We start from the raw sequence: 17,395 nt of genomic DNA, 5'->3' as shown, positions 1-17,395 counted from the left end.
TTCAAAGGTAAAATAATTATTAGTTAAAATGAACTCTACACCTTTCAATAAAAATTCTTGGAGGTCCGATTCTAAAGTGCTTCTGCTGAGATAATCTCGCACTGCCTGTATCCCAATCTGGTGGTTAATAATAGTGTAAAGTGATTTCACATCCGCAGTCACTATCCACATATTAATCTTCACAGGGTATATTCTTTAAAGTGTTCAGTAGATCTTTAGTGTCCCTAAAACGCGATTTATTGGTTAGGACCAGCGGCTGCAAGTAGAAATCAATAAACTCGGATAAATTCGCTGTGATGGAATTTGTTCCAGAAACTTTCGGTCTACCTGGAGGGTGAGTAGTATTTTTATGAATCTTCGGCAGAAGATAGATAACTGGCACCGTGGGTTCATCATTAAGAAGGAATTCCACCTCTGATTCTTTTAAAGTTCCTTTTTGTTTGTAATCTGTTAGGAGAGTGGTCAATTCTTTGAATATACGGTCGTTGGGATCTGTGCTGATTTTTTGATAGGTATCCGTATCGCCGATCTGTTTGAGGACCTCATTAGTGTACCATTCTCTTCCCATGATCACGATGCCCCCCCCCTCCCTTGTCTGCCGGTTTCACGACAATTTCCTTGTTCTCTCGTAAGGACTTGAGTGCATTTCTTTCGTTCAGGGTAAGGTTATAGTTTGCCTCCCGGGGATTAATTTTTTTGATGTCATCTTGTACTAATTGGGCAAAGGTCTCAATATAATTCCCCTTAATGTGGGCGGGGTAAAATACTGATTTGGGTCTGAATTTAATTCCGGGACTCCATTTGACGCCCCTTCAGGTTCTTTTTGGATGAAAAACTTCTTTATACATAATTTACGTATGAATTTATGAATATCTACGAAGGTGTCAAATTTGTTAATATTTGAGGTGGGCGCATATTTTAACTGATAGTTCAAAAGGGTTTAAATTGTAAGAACTAAGATTGAATATTTTGGTGAGTCCCACTTCGGGGCTAATCTTATTTATTTTAATCTTTTTTTTTTCCTAATTTTTTTGTGTCGCTTTTTGTGAGTTTTTTGGACTCTTTTATTGCGTTTGTGGGCCCCTGCTCTCTTTCCTCGTTTAGTGGGTATTGTGAAAGTGATTAATGATTTCCTTTTGTCCGACCTATGTCGTCTCCTAAAAAATGCACCCTGTTCAAATCTCTCCTTAAAGGTAGATATCTGTTATGTGTTGATATCGGTGACACTATATGGTTTCTAGGTGATTCCATCTCTCTCCGATCTTCTTGATGATGGGACCTCGGGGAATCATATTGGCGTCTCGACTTGGCAACCTCTCTGAAGGATCTCTCCGTTTTATTGTATCTCTCATGGTTCAAATTCCCATGATTCTGGTTTCACTGTCCTTAAACCCCTGATTATCGACAAATGGCTGTACTAATTCTTTCGATTTATTAATCTCAGTCTCTTTAATTTATTTTTTCGTTCCTCAATAATAAGATTTATCAGTCTAAAGGAACAATCATCCGTTATTTTTTTCCCATTTTTCTGAGAACCCCTCACTAGCACTTTGGAATGAGGCTGTTTTATTGATTTTAAGACCCTTGGGAATAATATGATAGGAGAGGTATTTTTCCAAAGTTACGGTCTCCCACCAAATTTTCATCTCTTTAATCAGGGTATGTTCAAGATCCTTCATTATAGTCTCAAGACTTACATCTAGTATCTCAATCCTTTCTTCATTTTTAAATAAATTTTCTAACGGTACTTCTACGGTCTCTATATGAAAACATACTGCAGCAAAGACACGGTATCCAAGTTGAGAGTATGGAAGACAGAAATGGCAAAATAGACAAAAGAATTTCAACCTAACACAACAAGTCCTGCGCAGCCAATGATGGTTCAAATCTGTTGAACAGCTGCTAGTGTGAAGTCCAAACCCCCTTTCGCCTCTTCCCAGTGGCGATTTCTAGTAGTTACAGACAGGTGGGTACCAAAAGGTGCCAAATGGGGGTCGATCCTCAACACCAGCGATTAAAAGGAATAATTCTACCACACTTCCCTCAGGAATGAATAGCGTTCCTCTTCTCCATGACTTAAGGTTGAAATGCAGGAAGCTCAACAAGGTCAACAGGCTGTGCCATCAGATAGTTTAACTTGCACATCCACCCACTAGGTTTTGGAGGGAGAATAGTGTGCCAAGCGTAGAAAGGCACTGCACCCGAAGCATGGTGAGTGTTGGTGTTCATGTTGACACGACATGTGCTGATTTAATTGTTAGCATTTATGTTGACTGTGTTAACCTTCTGGTTTAAAATAAAATGTCAACCTTACTCATGTCGACCTAATGACCCTGTCGACCTAAGCCATGTTGACCTAATAATCCTGTGGACATAGTCATGTTGACCTAAAGTTATGTGATATATCTTTTGGTTTGCAGCTGTGGTCTCAAATATGTGGGACGTACCACACGCCCCTTAAAAGTCCGTTTCCTTGAACATCGGCGGAACATCATTAAAGGACTCCTATGTCACAGTCTCTCTAGACATTTTACACAAATACATAAAAAAGATCCTAAAGACCTCCAGATAATAGGTCTTGAATATACACCTCACTCCTCCAGAGGTGGAGACCGCTACAAAACCCTGTGTCGACAAGAAGTGTATTGGACCTTCAAATTAAATTGTTTATACCCTGATGGACTAAATGAAGCTCTAGAATTGAATAGTGTTTTATAAATCCTTCCAATTTATATATACGATACTCTCCTTTCGCTCTGTGTCTTTTTCTATAGATATATGCAAGATAACCAATGTAAATCAATTCTCATTTATTTAATTTTTATATTGTTTTTATATTTATACTTAGTTTTATTCCCATTTATTATTTCATTGTCCACATGTACATTGGATTATATGACATAAGCAAAGATTGTCATTTAAAAATTTAAAAATTAAAAGCTCTTTCTATTATAACTGCTGCTCTTTTCTATAATGAATCTTCAATATATCTTCCTCATAATGAAGTACAAAACTCCAATTTCTTTTTGCTCTTTAATATATATAATGTTGACATAAATGGAGATCAAACAAATCCTCTCCATATGTGTCTCATGATGTTCAATATAACACAAAATTTCATGTATAAATATAATGTATGGAATAATAGGAGTATGTATATTGTTATTCTACATAATGTGATGTGCAATGTGTGATATTGATAGAAGTGGCTGTGCCAATCATGCGCAAATAGACACCTAATTCCGCCATCCACTAAGGGGATAACCTAGCCACCAAAAAAATCCCCACTTCCGCCAACCGCATCTTACGCTTAGAGTCAATAGAAATGACTAAACAATGGGACTTCCGCCAACCACGCCAGAAGCGGAACGTCATTTACGCCCAGCGCGATCAAGGAACAGCGCTTCACTAAGCTAACAGAGCACTGTTCATTCCAAACATATAGCACAAGTGTTCCCTCCGAAATATTCCTGCCACACCTATATCTCTGCAAAAGCGCTTAAGGGATATATTAGATTGGCGATATTTGCACATCACATTTCCGGTATTTTTGGTGTCACGTGACTTCAAAACTTTATCAATATTCTTGTGTACATTTGTACAAAAATGAGTTTTTTTTTATATTTAGGATTCTCATTGTTTATATTTTAACAGCTTTTCTGTGCATTCGTTCTATCTAGATTTATAATGTATTTTTATATCTGTGTTTTAATCAAAAATGTATAATCAAGAGACTGCACCTGAGATCACTCCCCCAATTAATACAGGGTATATAAACCCTGACCACAGTCACACCAAACACTCCAGCTCCTGATGAAGGCGTGTGAACATGCCGAAACGCGTTGAGCAAACAGCACCACCATTCCAGCTCATCTTTGGAGAGTAATCCCATTCCACACCTTTTCTCCAACTGGGAGTTATCTTACCAGACCTCATCCGGACCAGTTTCTTGCCATCTCCTTGGACCTCATTGGTGAATCTATACTGCAGGACACAAGCTGGGTATAAGCTATACCACAAAACTGCATGGTTCCTAATTGGAGTATTATCATTGGCACCTACTACTGGGAAATCACCGGGACTGTGTACAAGTTCTTTTTCATTCAGGGACATTCATACATTCTGGTAAATATAAATTCCATGGTGTTTCAGGGATTACCATTGACTCTCTCCAACGCATTTGCATCCAGCTGGAAATCATTTAATGTTTTAAACTTTTCCCCCCATTGTGTTTTTTGAGAATTCTCACATGAAAAAAAATTCTATATTAATGTATTGTTTTTAATTTATTTGTATTAAATTTACTATTTCAGAAACCTAGCGCTGTATCATATATTATTCACCCCTTACTCTTGTATTTTTTTGGGAGCCTCACACCCTCCCGATACAGCTGCTTTAGCAACTCATGTGGTTCACCCTCTTTGTAATGTTGACCTAAAGACCCTGTCACCCCAAAGTCATGTCAAACTTCCCGTATGTTGATCTTAACTCATGTTGAAATGCGTGTCGGCCTAATAACTGTCCAACAACTTGCTGTTGACCAACATATGAACTCTGTATTCTTTTTTTTTTTTTAATTGAGTCTTTTTTATTATTCATAGTATTATACACATTGGCATTAAGAGTACAATTCTTTATTTACATACTCTGTATTTAATTGCATTTCACATTTCATAATTCCTAATATCCATTCGGTGAGGACTGGAGACGTCTAAGGTACTAATATCCCCTATTTGTTTATTTTTTATATATTGGCCCCTTTATTGGGTTATTGTGTTAATATTGTGGTATGCGTGTATTATATGTGCTTCACATAGGTGAGGTAAGAAAAAATAAAAAGGTTAAATGTATAGGGGTGGAATTCTATAATAGTATAGATTTGGGGAGTAATCTATAGACAATCTGCCGATATTATATATGGTAGTAAAATGCCTATGTCCCTGTATATTTTTAAGATTGAAGAAAATCATTGATACTCCAGGATTCTAGAATCTATAAGATATATGGAACTATGTATCCTAACGCTATCCTAAATTTAATGAAAGATTGGTATACAAGCATTATGTGAATAGAGATGTTCATGTAGGAAAAGTGTTTTTTTTTTTTTATATATTTAATGTTTTTCTCTCAGTATAAGCAGAAATTTCTTTCTTTTTTGGTAATAGATCCTGGAAGATGTATACTAAATACTTGAGGAAATGTGAACATATTCAGATTAGTTAAACTCTCCTGAAATGTTTTGAGGGGTCTGGGAGAAGAAGTTAGTATATTATGTAATCTTGTCTGGTTTCGGGTATTGGTTTAATTAACGGGAGCCCCTACTAAGAAATGGCTGTCAGGCTTCATGGATTGATCCCTAATATCCCCGTTTTTTATTGTTTTTTTTTCTTTTGTTTGTGATTGGTAGGGTTGGATATAGGTATATCTTTTTTTTTTTTTTTTAGATATACAGAGAGGGATGTGAAGGGTTAGGCATTTATTGATTTTTTTTTTTTTTGAATGGATGGATAGGTATTTCCTTCTTAATCTTATGAGATACATTGTCGGTATACAGAACCTACCGAATACACGTAGGCTGAGCTGTGTATTATTATATAATTCATGGATATTTTCTAGGATTAAGGTGACCCTATGTGTATATTATACTCATATTTTGACTGTTCAAAAGAGCCATATGAATGTACTTTTCTTTGAACCTAGGATGATAGATGATGATGACAGTGAAAAATGAAGGCCTTAGATTATTGGGGTGGAATGCGAGAGGTTTAAATAATAAAATAAAAAGAGCTTTGGTTTTCACACAGATTAAATCATATAAAGCTGACATTATGGGGGGAATTTACTAAAGTAAATTTGTAAAAAATAGGTGTATTTGTATCTAGAAATACACTTATTTTTGACATTTACAATCCCGAAAATACTGCAATTCGTATCCGTATTGATAGCACATCAATACGACTACGAATTGCCATATTTTCGGGATAGTAAATGTCAAAAATAAGTGTATTTCTAGATACAAATACACCTATTTTTTTACAAATTTCCTTTAGTAAATTCCCCCCTATATGTTTTTCGGAAACCCATTTAACGGGAAGTAAACTATTGGCTCTTAAGAAACCATGGGTGGGTTTGATATTCCACTCTACATTTTCTCAAAATGCGAGAGGTGTTACGATTATGATTAAAAAGACTGTTAATTTCCATTTGGAACAAAGTCAGCTGGATCAATATGGAAGATATGTTTTCTTAAAGGGCCTTTATTAATTCAACACTGATGAATATTCTTGCCATATATATACCCCCGCCCTATAATAATGACATCTTGAAGCAAGAAGCAAGTAATGATGGCCTTTATTGCTTTATCTCCCACTACTCAGACTATATGTCTAGGTGATTATAACAATGTCATGGATGATGTTCTAGATAGATGGAGATATTTTCCATGTAAGGACCCTAGAACATCATCTAGGACACCTTTTTCCAGATTAATACCAGAAATAGGTCTGACAGACATATGAAGATTTCTTTATCCCCAGGATATGCAGCTTTGTTGTTATTCGGCCACACATGATACATTTTCCCCGTATCAATATGGCGCTTATATCGCCAGATCTAACACCAAAAATCTTAACAATCGAGTATTTATCCAGAGGAATTTCAGACCATTCGCCCATTCACCGAAGATAAAGAAGAAAAAGTACTCTCTTTTGTTTGGGGGCACTCTTTTAATTGTCAAAAATATGTGTCTAGATATTTCGTGAAAAATAAAATTTAGCTTTTAATAATTTCATTAAAATATTTTGGTCAGACCGACACACAGACAAACAACACGAAACATAGAAAATACAGTTGAATGATATTAATACTTTTATAGAATAAATTTGTAATCAACTGTTTATAAGGACCACATTTGGTTATCAGATAGCAAATTACACAGTGATCAGACAGTACAGCTTATCTTTGAATGTCAGCCTATGTCTGAGTCAAGGTTTACTGTGTCTATCTTTGTGGTAAGGATGTAAAAATTAGCGAAATACAGTATTACACAGAGATAATGACCAGGCAGAAATTGTTCTGCGCTGGTGCAGTCCGGATATTTACACATATATAATTTGCAGTATTGCTAAGTAAATATGTATAATTGGTCTATCAATTATTGCAATTGCTGCTATTCAAAATATATGCAGAACCGTGGCTGGGTACTGTTTTGCGAGGGTAATCACTACGACAGAGGGTGTCAAATATAGATTTGATATGAGAGAGAGTGACACTCACAGTTGAAAAGATTGCAGAGGCTGCTGCTGAATCTCTCAACCGTCCTGGTATACTGAGTCAGTGAGCGTTCGGCAATTTTATGACTGTATGAACAGAGTGTCGGAAATAAGAAAATGGGGCATCTGCTTTCTCCAGTTAGTAGTACAAGTACCTTGTTGTATTAAATACAGTGCAGGGTTAAATGTTATCAATACTGATTTGGAGATGAGAGTACCCCTAAAGGTGAGGATTGTGTAAGTGGGGTATAGTAAATCAGACGTCTTACTTATGGGAGCAGGTGTGCTGCTTTCTGCTATGTGCTGTAGGGTAAAGCATTGATAGCCGATGAGCGGCACCTGCTTCCTGTCAGCGTGAAGGAGTATGTAAGATTAGAAAATGGAAATCTAGCCTAGCAGGCAGGAAAAAAAGGAGGCTGCTATTAGCAATATACGGTGTGTAAATTACAGCAGTAATAAAGATAAAGGTAGCGATTACCGCCGCTTACCAAACAGATCCTGCCGGGTCTTCTGTAGGAATAAATCCGGATCTGCTGCAGCCGCAAGTGCGACGGGGAGTAAGGGTGAGCCGCTAATACGGCTGGATCAGACGGCCGTTTCGCTGGGGGTGGAGCTTCCTCAGTGTCCGTGACTGGATTCCATCCATAATATTCTTTACACATATGTACTTGTGTAAACTGCACACCATGGGCCAGATTCTCTAAGCTTCAAAAGTGATAAAATGGAGAGTGATAACAGCCAGCCAAATATTTCCTACCTACCATGTCACAGTCTGTGTTTGAAAAATGTCAGACAGGAGCTGATTGGCTGGCTGTTTATAACTCTCCATGTTATCACTTTGAAGCTCCCCCCCCCCACTCCCTTCACCTTCTTCACATTAGTAGCATCGGTCCCAGCGTTAGGGTAGCAGCAAGGCTTAGCATCCAATTTTTTTATGATATATTTAAATTATACTCATTATTAATGATGTACAAACATTTTTTTGCAGGATTAGACCAACAGATGTTTTGGTTTGTTGGTCATTCTTTTGTTTACTGGTTGTCAATATCAATAAACAGGGAGATGATGACGTTTTTCCCCGAATTGATTTTTTTTCTGATGGTTAGGGATTAGGGGTTTGTTTAGTTGATTCATTTATCCGCACGGACATGGGGTTTTCCCCTGTTTTTAATAATTCATGCGGGGGGCAACGACCTGGGCAGGCGTACTGGTCTGGACATTAGATTCCAAATTAGGGGTGATGTCCTACGTTTAATTGAACAATGGCCCTTTTGCATTGTATTCTGGTTAGACATCGTGCCTTGCCAGTCATGGAGGAATGTGGTTAGCCCCGGAGCTATCGACTTAGTATGAAGGGTAAACTCGGTGGTTGGAAGGGCTGTTCGTCAGCATGGCGGACACGTGATTCCGCACTTGGGAATATCCTTCATGGATGATCGATTGTACCGGTCTGACGGAGTTCACCTGTCTGAAGCAGGCATGCATGTTTTTCTGGAGGAGGTGTTTCGGGCCTTGAGAAACTATTAGGGTTAGAGTTTTTTGGTAAGGGTTTTTAGGTGGCAGGTTTGCAGGTAACTGCTTTGGCGTGTTAGAACGGTTAACTGATTTATTTTAATGGTAATTATGTTCGGGTATTATTTTTTAATGCTTAAGGTTTACCGTTCTTTTACCTGCCACCTTAGTTTAGGGAAGGTAATTTTTTAGAATCAAATAGGCCTTCCCCTTTAAATAGGATGTTATAAATAAAAAAGCCGACCCCCATCATCCATACTTCAGTTGTATATGTCTTTCTTTCATAGATAAGTGAGTGTGAATGGAGTGTGTGTTACACTCACCAGGGAGTTGGTGAACCCTAGCAGGGTTTTCTGGGGAACGCCTGGAGAGTGACGGAACAGATGAAAGGGTAGGACCACTATGGATACTGGACTGCAGGTCTTCAGCCGAGTGGCCTCTGGACATCTTCTGGGTAGCCACCCAGGTCTAGGTCCACAGAGCACACAATCGAGCCTTCTTGCCAATAACAGCCCTTTTCCCATAAGACTGAAAATGTCTACCGGTACTTGTATGCCACCTGGTCTTACGTCATCAAGTGGCAGTGTAGACTTAACCCCAAGGGCCCCGAGCAGCTACCGGTAGGGAGCAGCAAGCATGTAACTACACTGCCTACAGAAAGTAACTAAACAATAGGATTCAGAGATAAGAAGTGGTACAAGAAGCGAGGACTAAGATACATAAACTCAGGCTAACTGAGACAGAGCACTGAACAATGACAAAGTGAGCAAGACTTGGACAAGGAAGGTGCAATGACTGATAACAAGAATAAATGCAAACGCAGACTATAGAGACACGGACAAACAGTAATAACTAAGGTATATACATACACTAAACTGTGTGGCCTAAAGCCACGGCCTAAGCACAGGCCCAAACTGAGAAGATAACCTCACACCGCTAACTATGTCTGCTAAACTCCCTGCCAGTAAACAGTGTAACAAAAGCTAGATGGTACTTGCTTAAAGGGGAGAAGGGAATGAGTAGAATGGAGGTAGCTTCCCGGGATTCAGGTATCAAGAGGTTAACCAGCAGGACCGAATATAGCAGCAAGATTAGAGCAGTCTCCAAACACTTCTATAACCGGCGTTGGAGCAGCCCAAATGAATCCCTTATAAAGGCTGATTCATGTGTGTCCACCTCTGATTAGTTAAGCTGTGTACACACGGGGGCGATAGGGGCTGAAATCACTAGGGTTGCTGGCGACCATATTGCCAGTGATGGGAGTGTGCCCCGGCAATAAATCGCTGAGTATGCCCCGGCGATAAATCGCCGGGTGCACGCTCCCGTTTTCTGCCCCATTCTAATCGCTGGTCAGCTGATTACCTCTGTGGCAGCGTCGGCTGAGGTTCCTTTTCATCAGCGACCACCATCTCTGGTCGCTGATGAAAAGGAGAAACTGAGCAATATATTGCTCAGCCATATATTGCTAGCAATATATGGCTGAGCAATATATTTCCCCGTGTGTACAGGGCTTAACAGAGAGCAGCTGCATGCTGCCACAGGTGTACTGGCTAATTACCTGATGCTACCTGGCTTCTCCGTCACCTAGGCAACCGCTGGGGAAGAGGTGCTGCTGGCATGTTTGACAGGGGCGATAGGGTCCACCTGGTCCGGTGATACCCCTAACTGTAGAATGCCATGGTTGGTCTTGCCAATCTGGAATTTTAGGATCATCGGTCCAATTTTTTTCCTCGTAGGAGTATGGGCTTTGAGCTCAGCTTCCACGATTTTGCCCTTACATTCTATTAACACTTTCCCCTCACTAACACTATCTCTTATTTTAATTACATTTCATTTTTTATCTCTGTCTTTATATATAGCTTTGGCTTCCTATCACTAATTATTAACACTATAGTATCTCACTGGCATGCTGCACTGGGCGTCCTAGCTCATGATAGTTTTTGGGGTGCCACGCCCTGCACCTAGATATAGCGCTACGGACCCCCAATATACAGAGAAGCCTTGACGTGGCTTGGGGGCATAGCATACACCTGCGCAGGTATATGTTACCAATATCTCTGAATTCTATTATTATGTAGTGTTCAAGATTGGTTACTAATACTAATCAGTGAGCTGGGGGAAAAAATGTCTTGTTTTACTTACTGAGGATATAATACATCAGGCGTGACTTCAACAACACAATATAGATCTACAATATAATGACTCCATCTTCAATACAGTTCTAATAATTATTGAGAACAAGATTAAATCATTAGGTGGATCAGATCTGCAAACTTTTGGATTACCGCAACCTTCACGAGACCAACATTCAAGATTACCTAATGAATTACTAGCAGAATTAGCTTACAATACAGATCACCTTACACAATATTTAGAAGAGAATGAATCAAAACTGGTTCCAGATTTAAAGAAAAGAAAAAGCATTCGCCAAAATTCTGGATTCCCTTTCTAATCAGAGTGGTGGCATAATTCTTCTGGATGCTCCAGGAGGAACAAATGAATCCCTTAAGGTGGGTATACACGGATAGATGTGGGAAAAGATCTGGGCATTCCCGATCGATCGAAAAGACCAATCGTTCAAATCGTTCCGTGTTTTGGAACGATATGGCCAGCGATGCGCGCACCCGCCAGTCGTTAGTAGAGCTCGCTGATCTTTCCTGCATGCAGAAAGATCAGCGACCAATCGCTACCGATGTGCACAATCGTTTTGGTAATCGTTTCTTCACTGTACAATTTGGGTTTGGCTGACGACTAGGAAACCACTCCCCTCCTCCATTACGTCAACCTGTCCCACCCTGGCTGCGTGGAGAGGAGCACCGCATGGTGAAGGAGGAAACAGCGCGTAAAAAACTGGTTACCACCGCGATGTAAGTAGATTTCGGACCACCAATGTTGTACACACTGCACCCCCTGTGTATGTAGCTGCCGCTGCCCACCAATGTTGTACACACTGCACCCCCTGTGTATGTAGCTGCCGCTGCCCACCAATGTTGTACACACTGCACCCCCTGTGTATGTAGCTGCCGCTGCCCACCAATGTTGTACACACTGCACCCCCTGTGTATGTAGCTGCCGCTGCCCACCAATGTTGTACACACTGCACCCCCTGTGTATGTAGCTGCCGCTGCCCACCAATGTTGTACACACTGCACCCCCTGTGTATGTAGCTGCCGCTGCCCACCAATGTTGTACACACTGCACCCCATGTATTGTGAACAATCCAAAATACCGAAACTGAACTGAAGTAGTATCTAAATAACATTTATTTTGTAAGCAAAAGCATGATATTGTCTAACAACTATATATTTTTGATAAAAATAACCGGAAAACCTAACTTTTTAATTACAGAGACATGACCACTGACCGGGAGCGGGAGTTCCTTACAGGATTTTTTGCCATCTATCAGGAACACGAATGCCTATGGAAGGTCAAATCCCGCGAGTATGCAAACAAAAATAAGAAAGACCTCGCCATACAGCACCTCGTGAGGTTCAGCCTCAAATTCCACGAGGAAGCCTGCCCAAATTGGGTGCGCCGGAAAATCCAGAATGTGTGCACAGTTTTTCTAAAGGAGCACAAGAAAATTGTTGCATCGCGGTCTTCAGGTGCTGGTGCACAGGACGTGTACCAAACCAATCTGTGGTACTACGACCAATTAAAATTCGTCCTAGAACAGGATCCAGAGCGGCCATCAAGAATGCTTTTGGTCGAGGAGGTGCCAACAGACGACACAGAAGATAATGGGGATAATTCAGCCAGTGATTTGGTAAGTTGACTACAACAATAGGCCACAATTCACAGCTATATTAGTGTATGCACTCCTCCTGCCATGGCACTGCACCAACACCATTAAAATATGCCAAGTACTGCTCGCGGACAGCTTTAGCCCGTGCACTCCCTGTCTCATGGAGGGCAGGTGCTCCAACAGAGGCAATATTCGACACTTCCTCTGCTTGATTGGGATCATCGACCATGCTGATGGCAGTTTGTTGTTGCATTGCTTTGCATCTCAAGTAGTTGTGCAACACACAACATGCCAGCACAACCCAGTCTATTTTATCGATCCGCAAGTTAATTGCCGTGTGTAGCACACGGAAGCGGTTGCTCAGAATACCAAAAGTGTTCTCAACAACACGCCTAGCCCTCGACAGTCTATAATTAAAAATTCGCTGTTGAGGTGTCAGCCCCCTTTGAGCATATGGCTTCAACAGATGTTTGTGTAGAGCAAATGCTTCATCAGCCACAAAAACATAATTTAAGCCATATTTGGTGTCAGGCACAGTTGGCAACCTTAGCCTATTTGAAATCATGCGCTCATAAATTTCAGTTCTTTTAAAGGATCCCCCATCCGAAGCGCGTCCATTTTTGCCAACATCAACAAAAATAAATTCATAGTTGGCATTTACCACCGCCATCAGTACAATACTGAAGTATCCTTTATAATTGTAATAAAAAGATCCTGAGTGTGCAGGCGGTGTGATGCGAATGTGTTTTCCATCTATTGCTCCCCCGCAGTTTGGAAAGTTCCAACGCCGATCAAACTCGTTGGCAATTAAAGTCCAGTCCTCTGTGCTTGATGGAAACTGTAAATAAAACAACAAATTCAAAATTGATTAATATAATTTTTGTACTTTCAACAGGCTTCCACACCGGATCTGGAACAACTCACACCCCCTGTTGTCTCCAGCCCTACCGAAACATCCCCAGGCCTCGCCCCCAATGCTGGAAGTGATAACACAACTGCCAGAAGAAGGTACAGACGTCAGGATGCAACGGCCAAATCTACCAATGATCAAAATGCGGTTCTACTACAGAAAGTAGAGCAAGTATTAAACAAGGCACCCGATTATTTTGCAAACTTTGTGACTCACGTTGGGGGTGCATTACGCAACCTGGATCCTGACCAACAGGTTGAATTCGAAAGACTTGTATATGATTTGCTGTACCGTGGCAGGAACAAACGCCTCAAACCAGAAACAAGTGTTTGCGATTACACTATGCCTCAGCCTATTATAGGCCACCCAAGCTCATACCTAACCCCTCCAAACATTGGTGATCCTCCATGTGCGGTGCTGAACGCCACGCCTGTTCTGCATGACCCCAGTATAACATACCAGGCCAGTGCTGGAATGGTCGCCTCCAAATTACACATAAGTAGCCCACCCACTACCTATCCCCGCACAGTGATGGCCACCGGGCCAGACCTGCATGAACCAGGTAGAACATACCAGTCCAATGCAGGAATGGTCACTGGCCCATTCCACATTACTAGCCCACCCACTACCTATCCCCGCACAGTGATGGGCAGGCCAGAGCAGAATCAACCTCCAACCTCATTTCCCTCGACCTCATTTGACGTCATCTATAGTGCATTGCAGGAATGCAATGATGACGGCAAAAATCTGGTTCAACTGTAACTACTGTTAAACCACATTTTGGTTGTTTCCACTAATGCCTTTAATATGATACTTGAATACCACCATCCATCTTTGAAGAAACATTCAGCTTCCCTTTCATAGTTATTGCTGTCTGCTGCAGTGCTTGTTGCACTGGTGGTCTCTGTCTCTTTTTTTGATAAAAAGTGAACCATGGGTGATTGAAATAGACCATGTATCCAACAATGCATGTACTTGATATTATATAGCGTGACAAGCATAGCGAGCCCCTGAGACAAAAGCATGTCTAGCATAGCAAGCCCACCCCACAGAGGATAATAGGCTCTGTTCGCCACGCTTTTGTCTCGGTGGCTTGCTACGCACGTCACACTATTTAACATCAACTCCATACCTTCTTGGATAGTGTGTGAATGAAAAGGGAGGTCCTTAACATTTTTTAGCATACATGGGTCACTTTTAATTTATTTTGGCACTTAAAACTCGTGTGACATGTTATATTTTATTATTTATACTCCAAAAGCAGCAATATGTTTTGCGTTATGTGTACCGGTGTACAAATTAAAAAGAAAAAATTTTGCACCTGAGTATATTGTATGTGTTATTTATGCTTACCTTAAAGTACTGAGACTTCAGGACTTCCACAATAGCCTGGCAAGTTTCAGGGATAATCCTCCCCAATGCCTGAGGTGAGATCAGGGACCCAAACTTTAGATCAGCCAGGGATCTTCCTGTGGCAAGGTACCTCAGGGTGACGACCAGTCTCTCCGCAGAAATTGGCGCCCTCATATTAGTGCTCTCTTTCTGGATGATCGGAGTTACCAGACGTAGCAATTCCTGAAACGTGTCCTCATCCATTCGCAGGAAATTGCGGTAGTCACAGGGGTGGGTACCTCGGATCTCCACCAGGAGAGACATGTGGGACCGAGTGTCCCTCCTCAGTAGCCACTCCTTGGTCCAACAGGATCTCGGCTGCCTCCTCCTTCGGCCTGGATCCCGATTACGTTTCAGCATGAGATATGCGTAGCACAACGCAAGCTGGTATTGATAGGAATCCATAATGAGAGCACAATAGGCCAAAATCACACTTTGCTAACAAAAGCAAAATCACTGCAGTAGCTGGATAAATCCGGTATACACCTAACCTCTCCAACAACAATACTGGTGTGAGGTGCAATGGAGGATGCTTGTCTACCCTGTTTTAAGTCACACCCATTATTCCGCCCATTATTTATAATTCAAAGGACACTAGATCAATCGTCTGTGTTTTAAGAGGAACGACCAACGATATCGACTCGCTAACGACCGGTCGTTTGCTACCAATCGTTAGCTAAATCGTTTAACATTGACATGAAATCGTTAGTTCAGGAGTTCAGACCGAATCGTTAGCGAGATCGAATCGTTGGACACATCTATCCGTGTATACCCACCTTTATAATGGCTGATTCCTGTGTGTCCACCTCTGATTAGTAACAGAGAGCAGCTGCATGGTGCCACAGGTGTACTGGCTAATTACATGCTGCTACCTGGCTTCACCGTCACCTAGGCAACCGCTGGTGAAGAGGTGCTGCTGGCATGTTTGACAGGGGCGATAGGGGTATCACCGGACCAGGTGGACCCTAAATGTAGAATGCCATGGTTGGTCTTGCTTTTGTCAATCTGGAATTTTAGGATAATCGGTCCAATTTTTTACCTCGTAGGAGTATGGGCTTTGAGCTCAGCTTTCACGATTTGCGACATGGGCGGGGTCTTGACTAGGAGGCCTTGGTCCACCCATGTGGTGGGGCGTTGAGCCCCTTGGTAATTTTATTTTTATTCAATTTTTTATTCATATTTTAATTGTTTTCTTTTTATTCTTAAGGTTTACCGTTCTTTTACCTGCCACCTTAGTTCAATTGTAGATTGAACAAAAAGTCCATTTTACAACAGAAAATGCAACGGAGCATTTACAACTCCCTCAAGAAAATGCCATTACAGCCTTTTTCAAACTTTGCTCAGAAGACGAGATTGTTTGCACATTATTATACCACACAGTTCCAATGTATTACAGGTAGAACAATGCAAACAAAAAATGGATTCCTCACAGAATCGAACAGTGTTAGACCACCCAGGAATCAAGTGTAGTGATGCACTTGGCCGAGTGTATGTAGTGCATCCAAACAATTCGGAATGTTTTCACCTGCGATTGCTACTACATTCAGTTATGAGAACCTACTTAATTTAAAGATCTTAGAACATTTCAACATACTGTAGACTTTGTGAATCTTACAAAAGAAGCTTGCCAGCTTAGAAAACTTCTTGAAAATGGCAAACACTGTAACAGAACACTAGAAGAGGCATCTGCAAGTTGATCACCAAAGACGTTACGTTTGCTATTATGCTCCAAATATGCTCCATGACCATACAATTATGTATTACCATAACAAAAGCCTTACTGAGAATATAATACAGATAGTGGTAAATGCTCAATTAGTTCAGTAATCTTACTCAGGTGCATGAGGGAGGGGTTAATACTAAGTAAAACACCTGCGCAGGTATATGTAACCAATATTTCTGAATTCTATTATCATGTAGTGTTCAAGATTGGTTACTAATACTATTCAGTGAGCTGGGTGGCTTTAGTGCGGCACGCCCTTACATTCTATTAACACTTTCCCCTCACTAACACTCTCTCTTATTTTAATTACATTTCATTTTTTATTTTTTCTCTCTCTCTCTCTCTTTATATATAGCTTCGGCTTCCTATCACTAATTATTAACACTATAGTATCCCGGGGGGCGTGGCCTGGCTGCAGAAGGAGCAAGACGTGAGGTGCCTGAGCTCCGTCCTTGCTGACGCCTAATCTGGACGAAATCCCCGGTTCCCGAAGCCATCCAGCCCTACAACCCGGTACCCCACCTGGGGAGACCCCAATAAAGGAGTGGGAAAGGCCGCGGAGTCGGGGGACCTCTCTGAGAGGTCCCCGCGGATTGTGGCCTAGTACCCCCTTGAAGCCGGGGGCTCGCGTAGCACCGCCGCCCGCCGGAAACACGGAGCAGAGTGGGAGACCGCCCAGAGCCGCATAACCAGCCACTTACCTGGCGGGGGGAGCCTTCGGCTCGGCGACACCTGAAGGAGGAGCGGCGCTTGCCTGAACGAGGTGAGGGGTGGCGCAGCAGCCGGCTCTGTGCGAGTCGCGGCCGCCATATTTGATTCCCGCGACGCGCGCCTGAGCTCCA

The 17,395-nt window shown here is 41.4% G+C and overlaps 1 protein-coding gene across 1 annotated transcript; it reads left to right on the top strand.

Annotated features, from left to right (window-relative positions):
- Nucleotides 1–12,135: 12,135 nt before the first annotated feature.
- On the top strand, nt 12,136–14,382 carry LOC146005791 (uncharacterized). The gene is made up of 2 exons (XM_083145217.1): nt 12,136–12,549; nt 13,424–14,382. The coding sequence occupies exons 1-2, from the start codon at nt 12,136–12,138 to the stop codon at nt 14,198–14,200; spliced, it is 1,191 nt and encodes a 396-aa protein (XP_083001343.1). The 3' UTR covers nt 14,201–14,382.
- Nucleotides 14,383–17,395: the final 3,013 nt, after the last annotated feature.

Source organism: Crinia signifera, chromosome 5 (genome assembly GCF_055691185.1).
Source record: "Crinia signifera chromosome 5, ASM5569118v1, whole genome shotgun sequence".
NCBI classification, from domain to species: domain Eukaryota; kingdom Metazoa; phylum Chordata; class Amphibia; order Anura; family Myobatrachidae; genus Crinia; species Crinia signifera.
The sequence above is the reverse complement of the archived record's forward strand: the minus strand, read 5'-3'. Positions and strand labels throughout refer to the sequence as shown.

Coding starts and splice junctions, on each gene's coding strand:
- LOC146005791 (XM_083145217.1), top strand. CDS start 12,136: ATGACCACTGACCGGGAGCGGGAGTTCCTTACAGGATTTTTTGCCATC. Junction 12,550..13,423: donor ATAATTCAGCCAGTGATTTG/GTAAGTTGACTA, acceptor TACTTTCAACAG/GCTTCCACACCGGATCTGGA.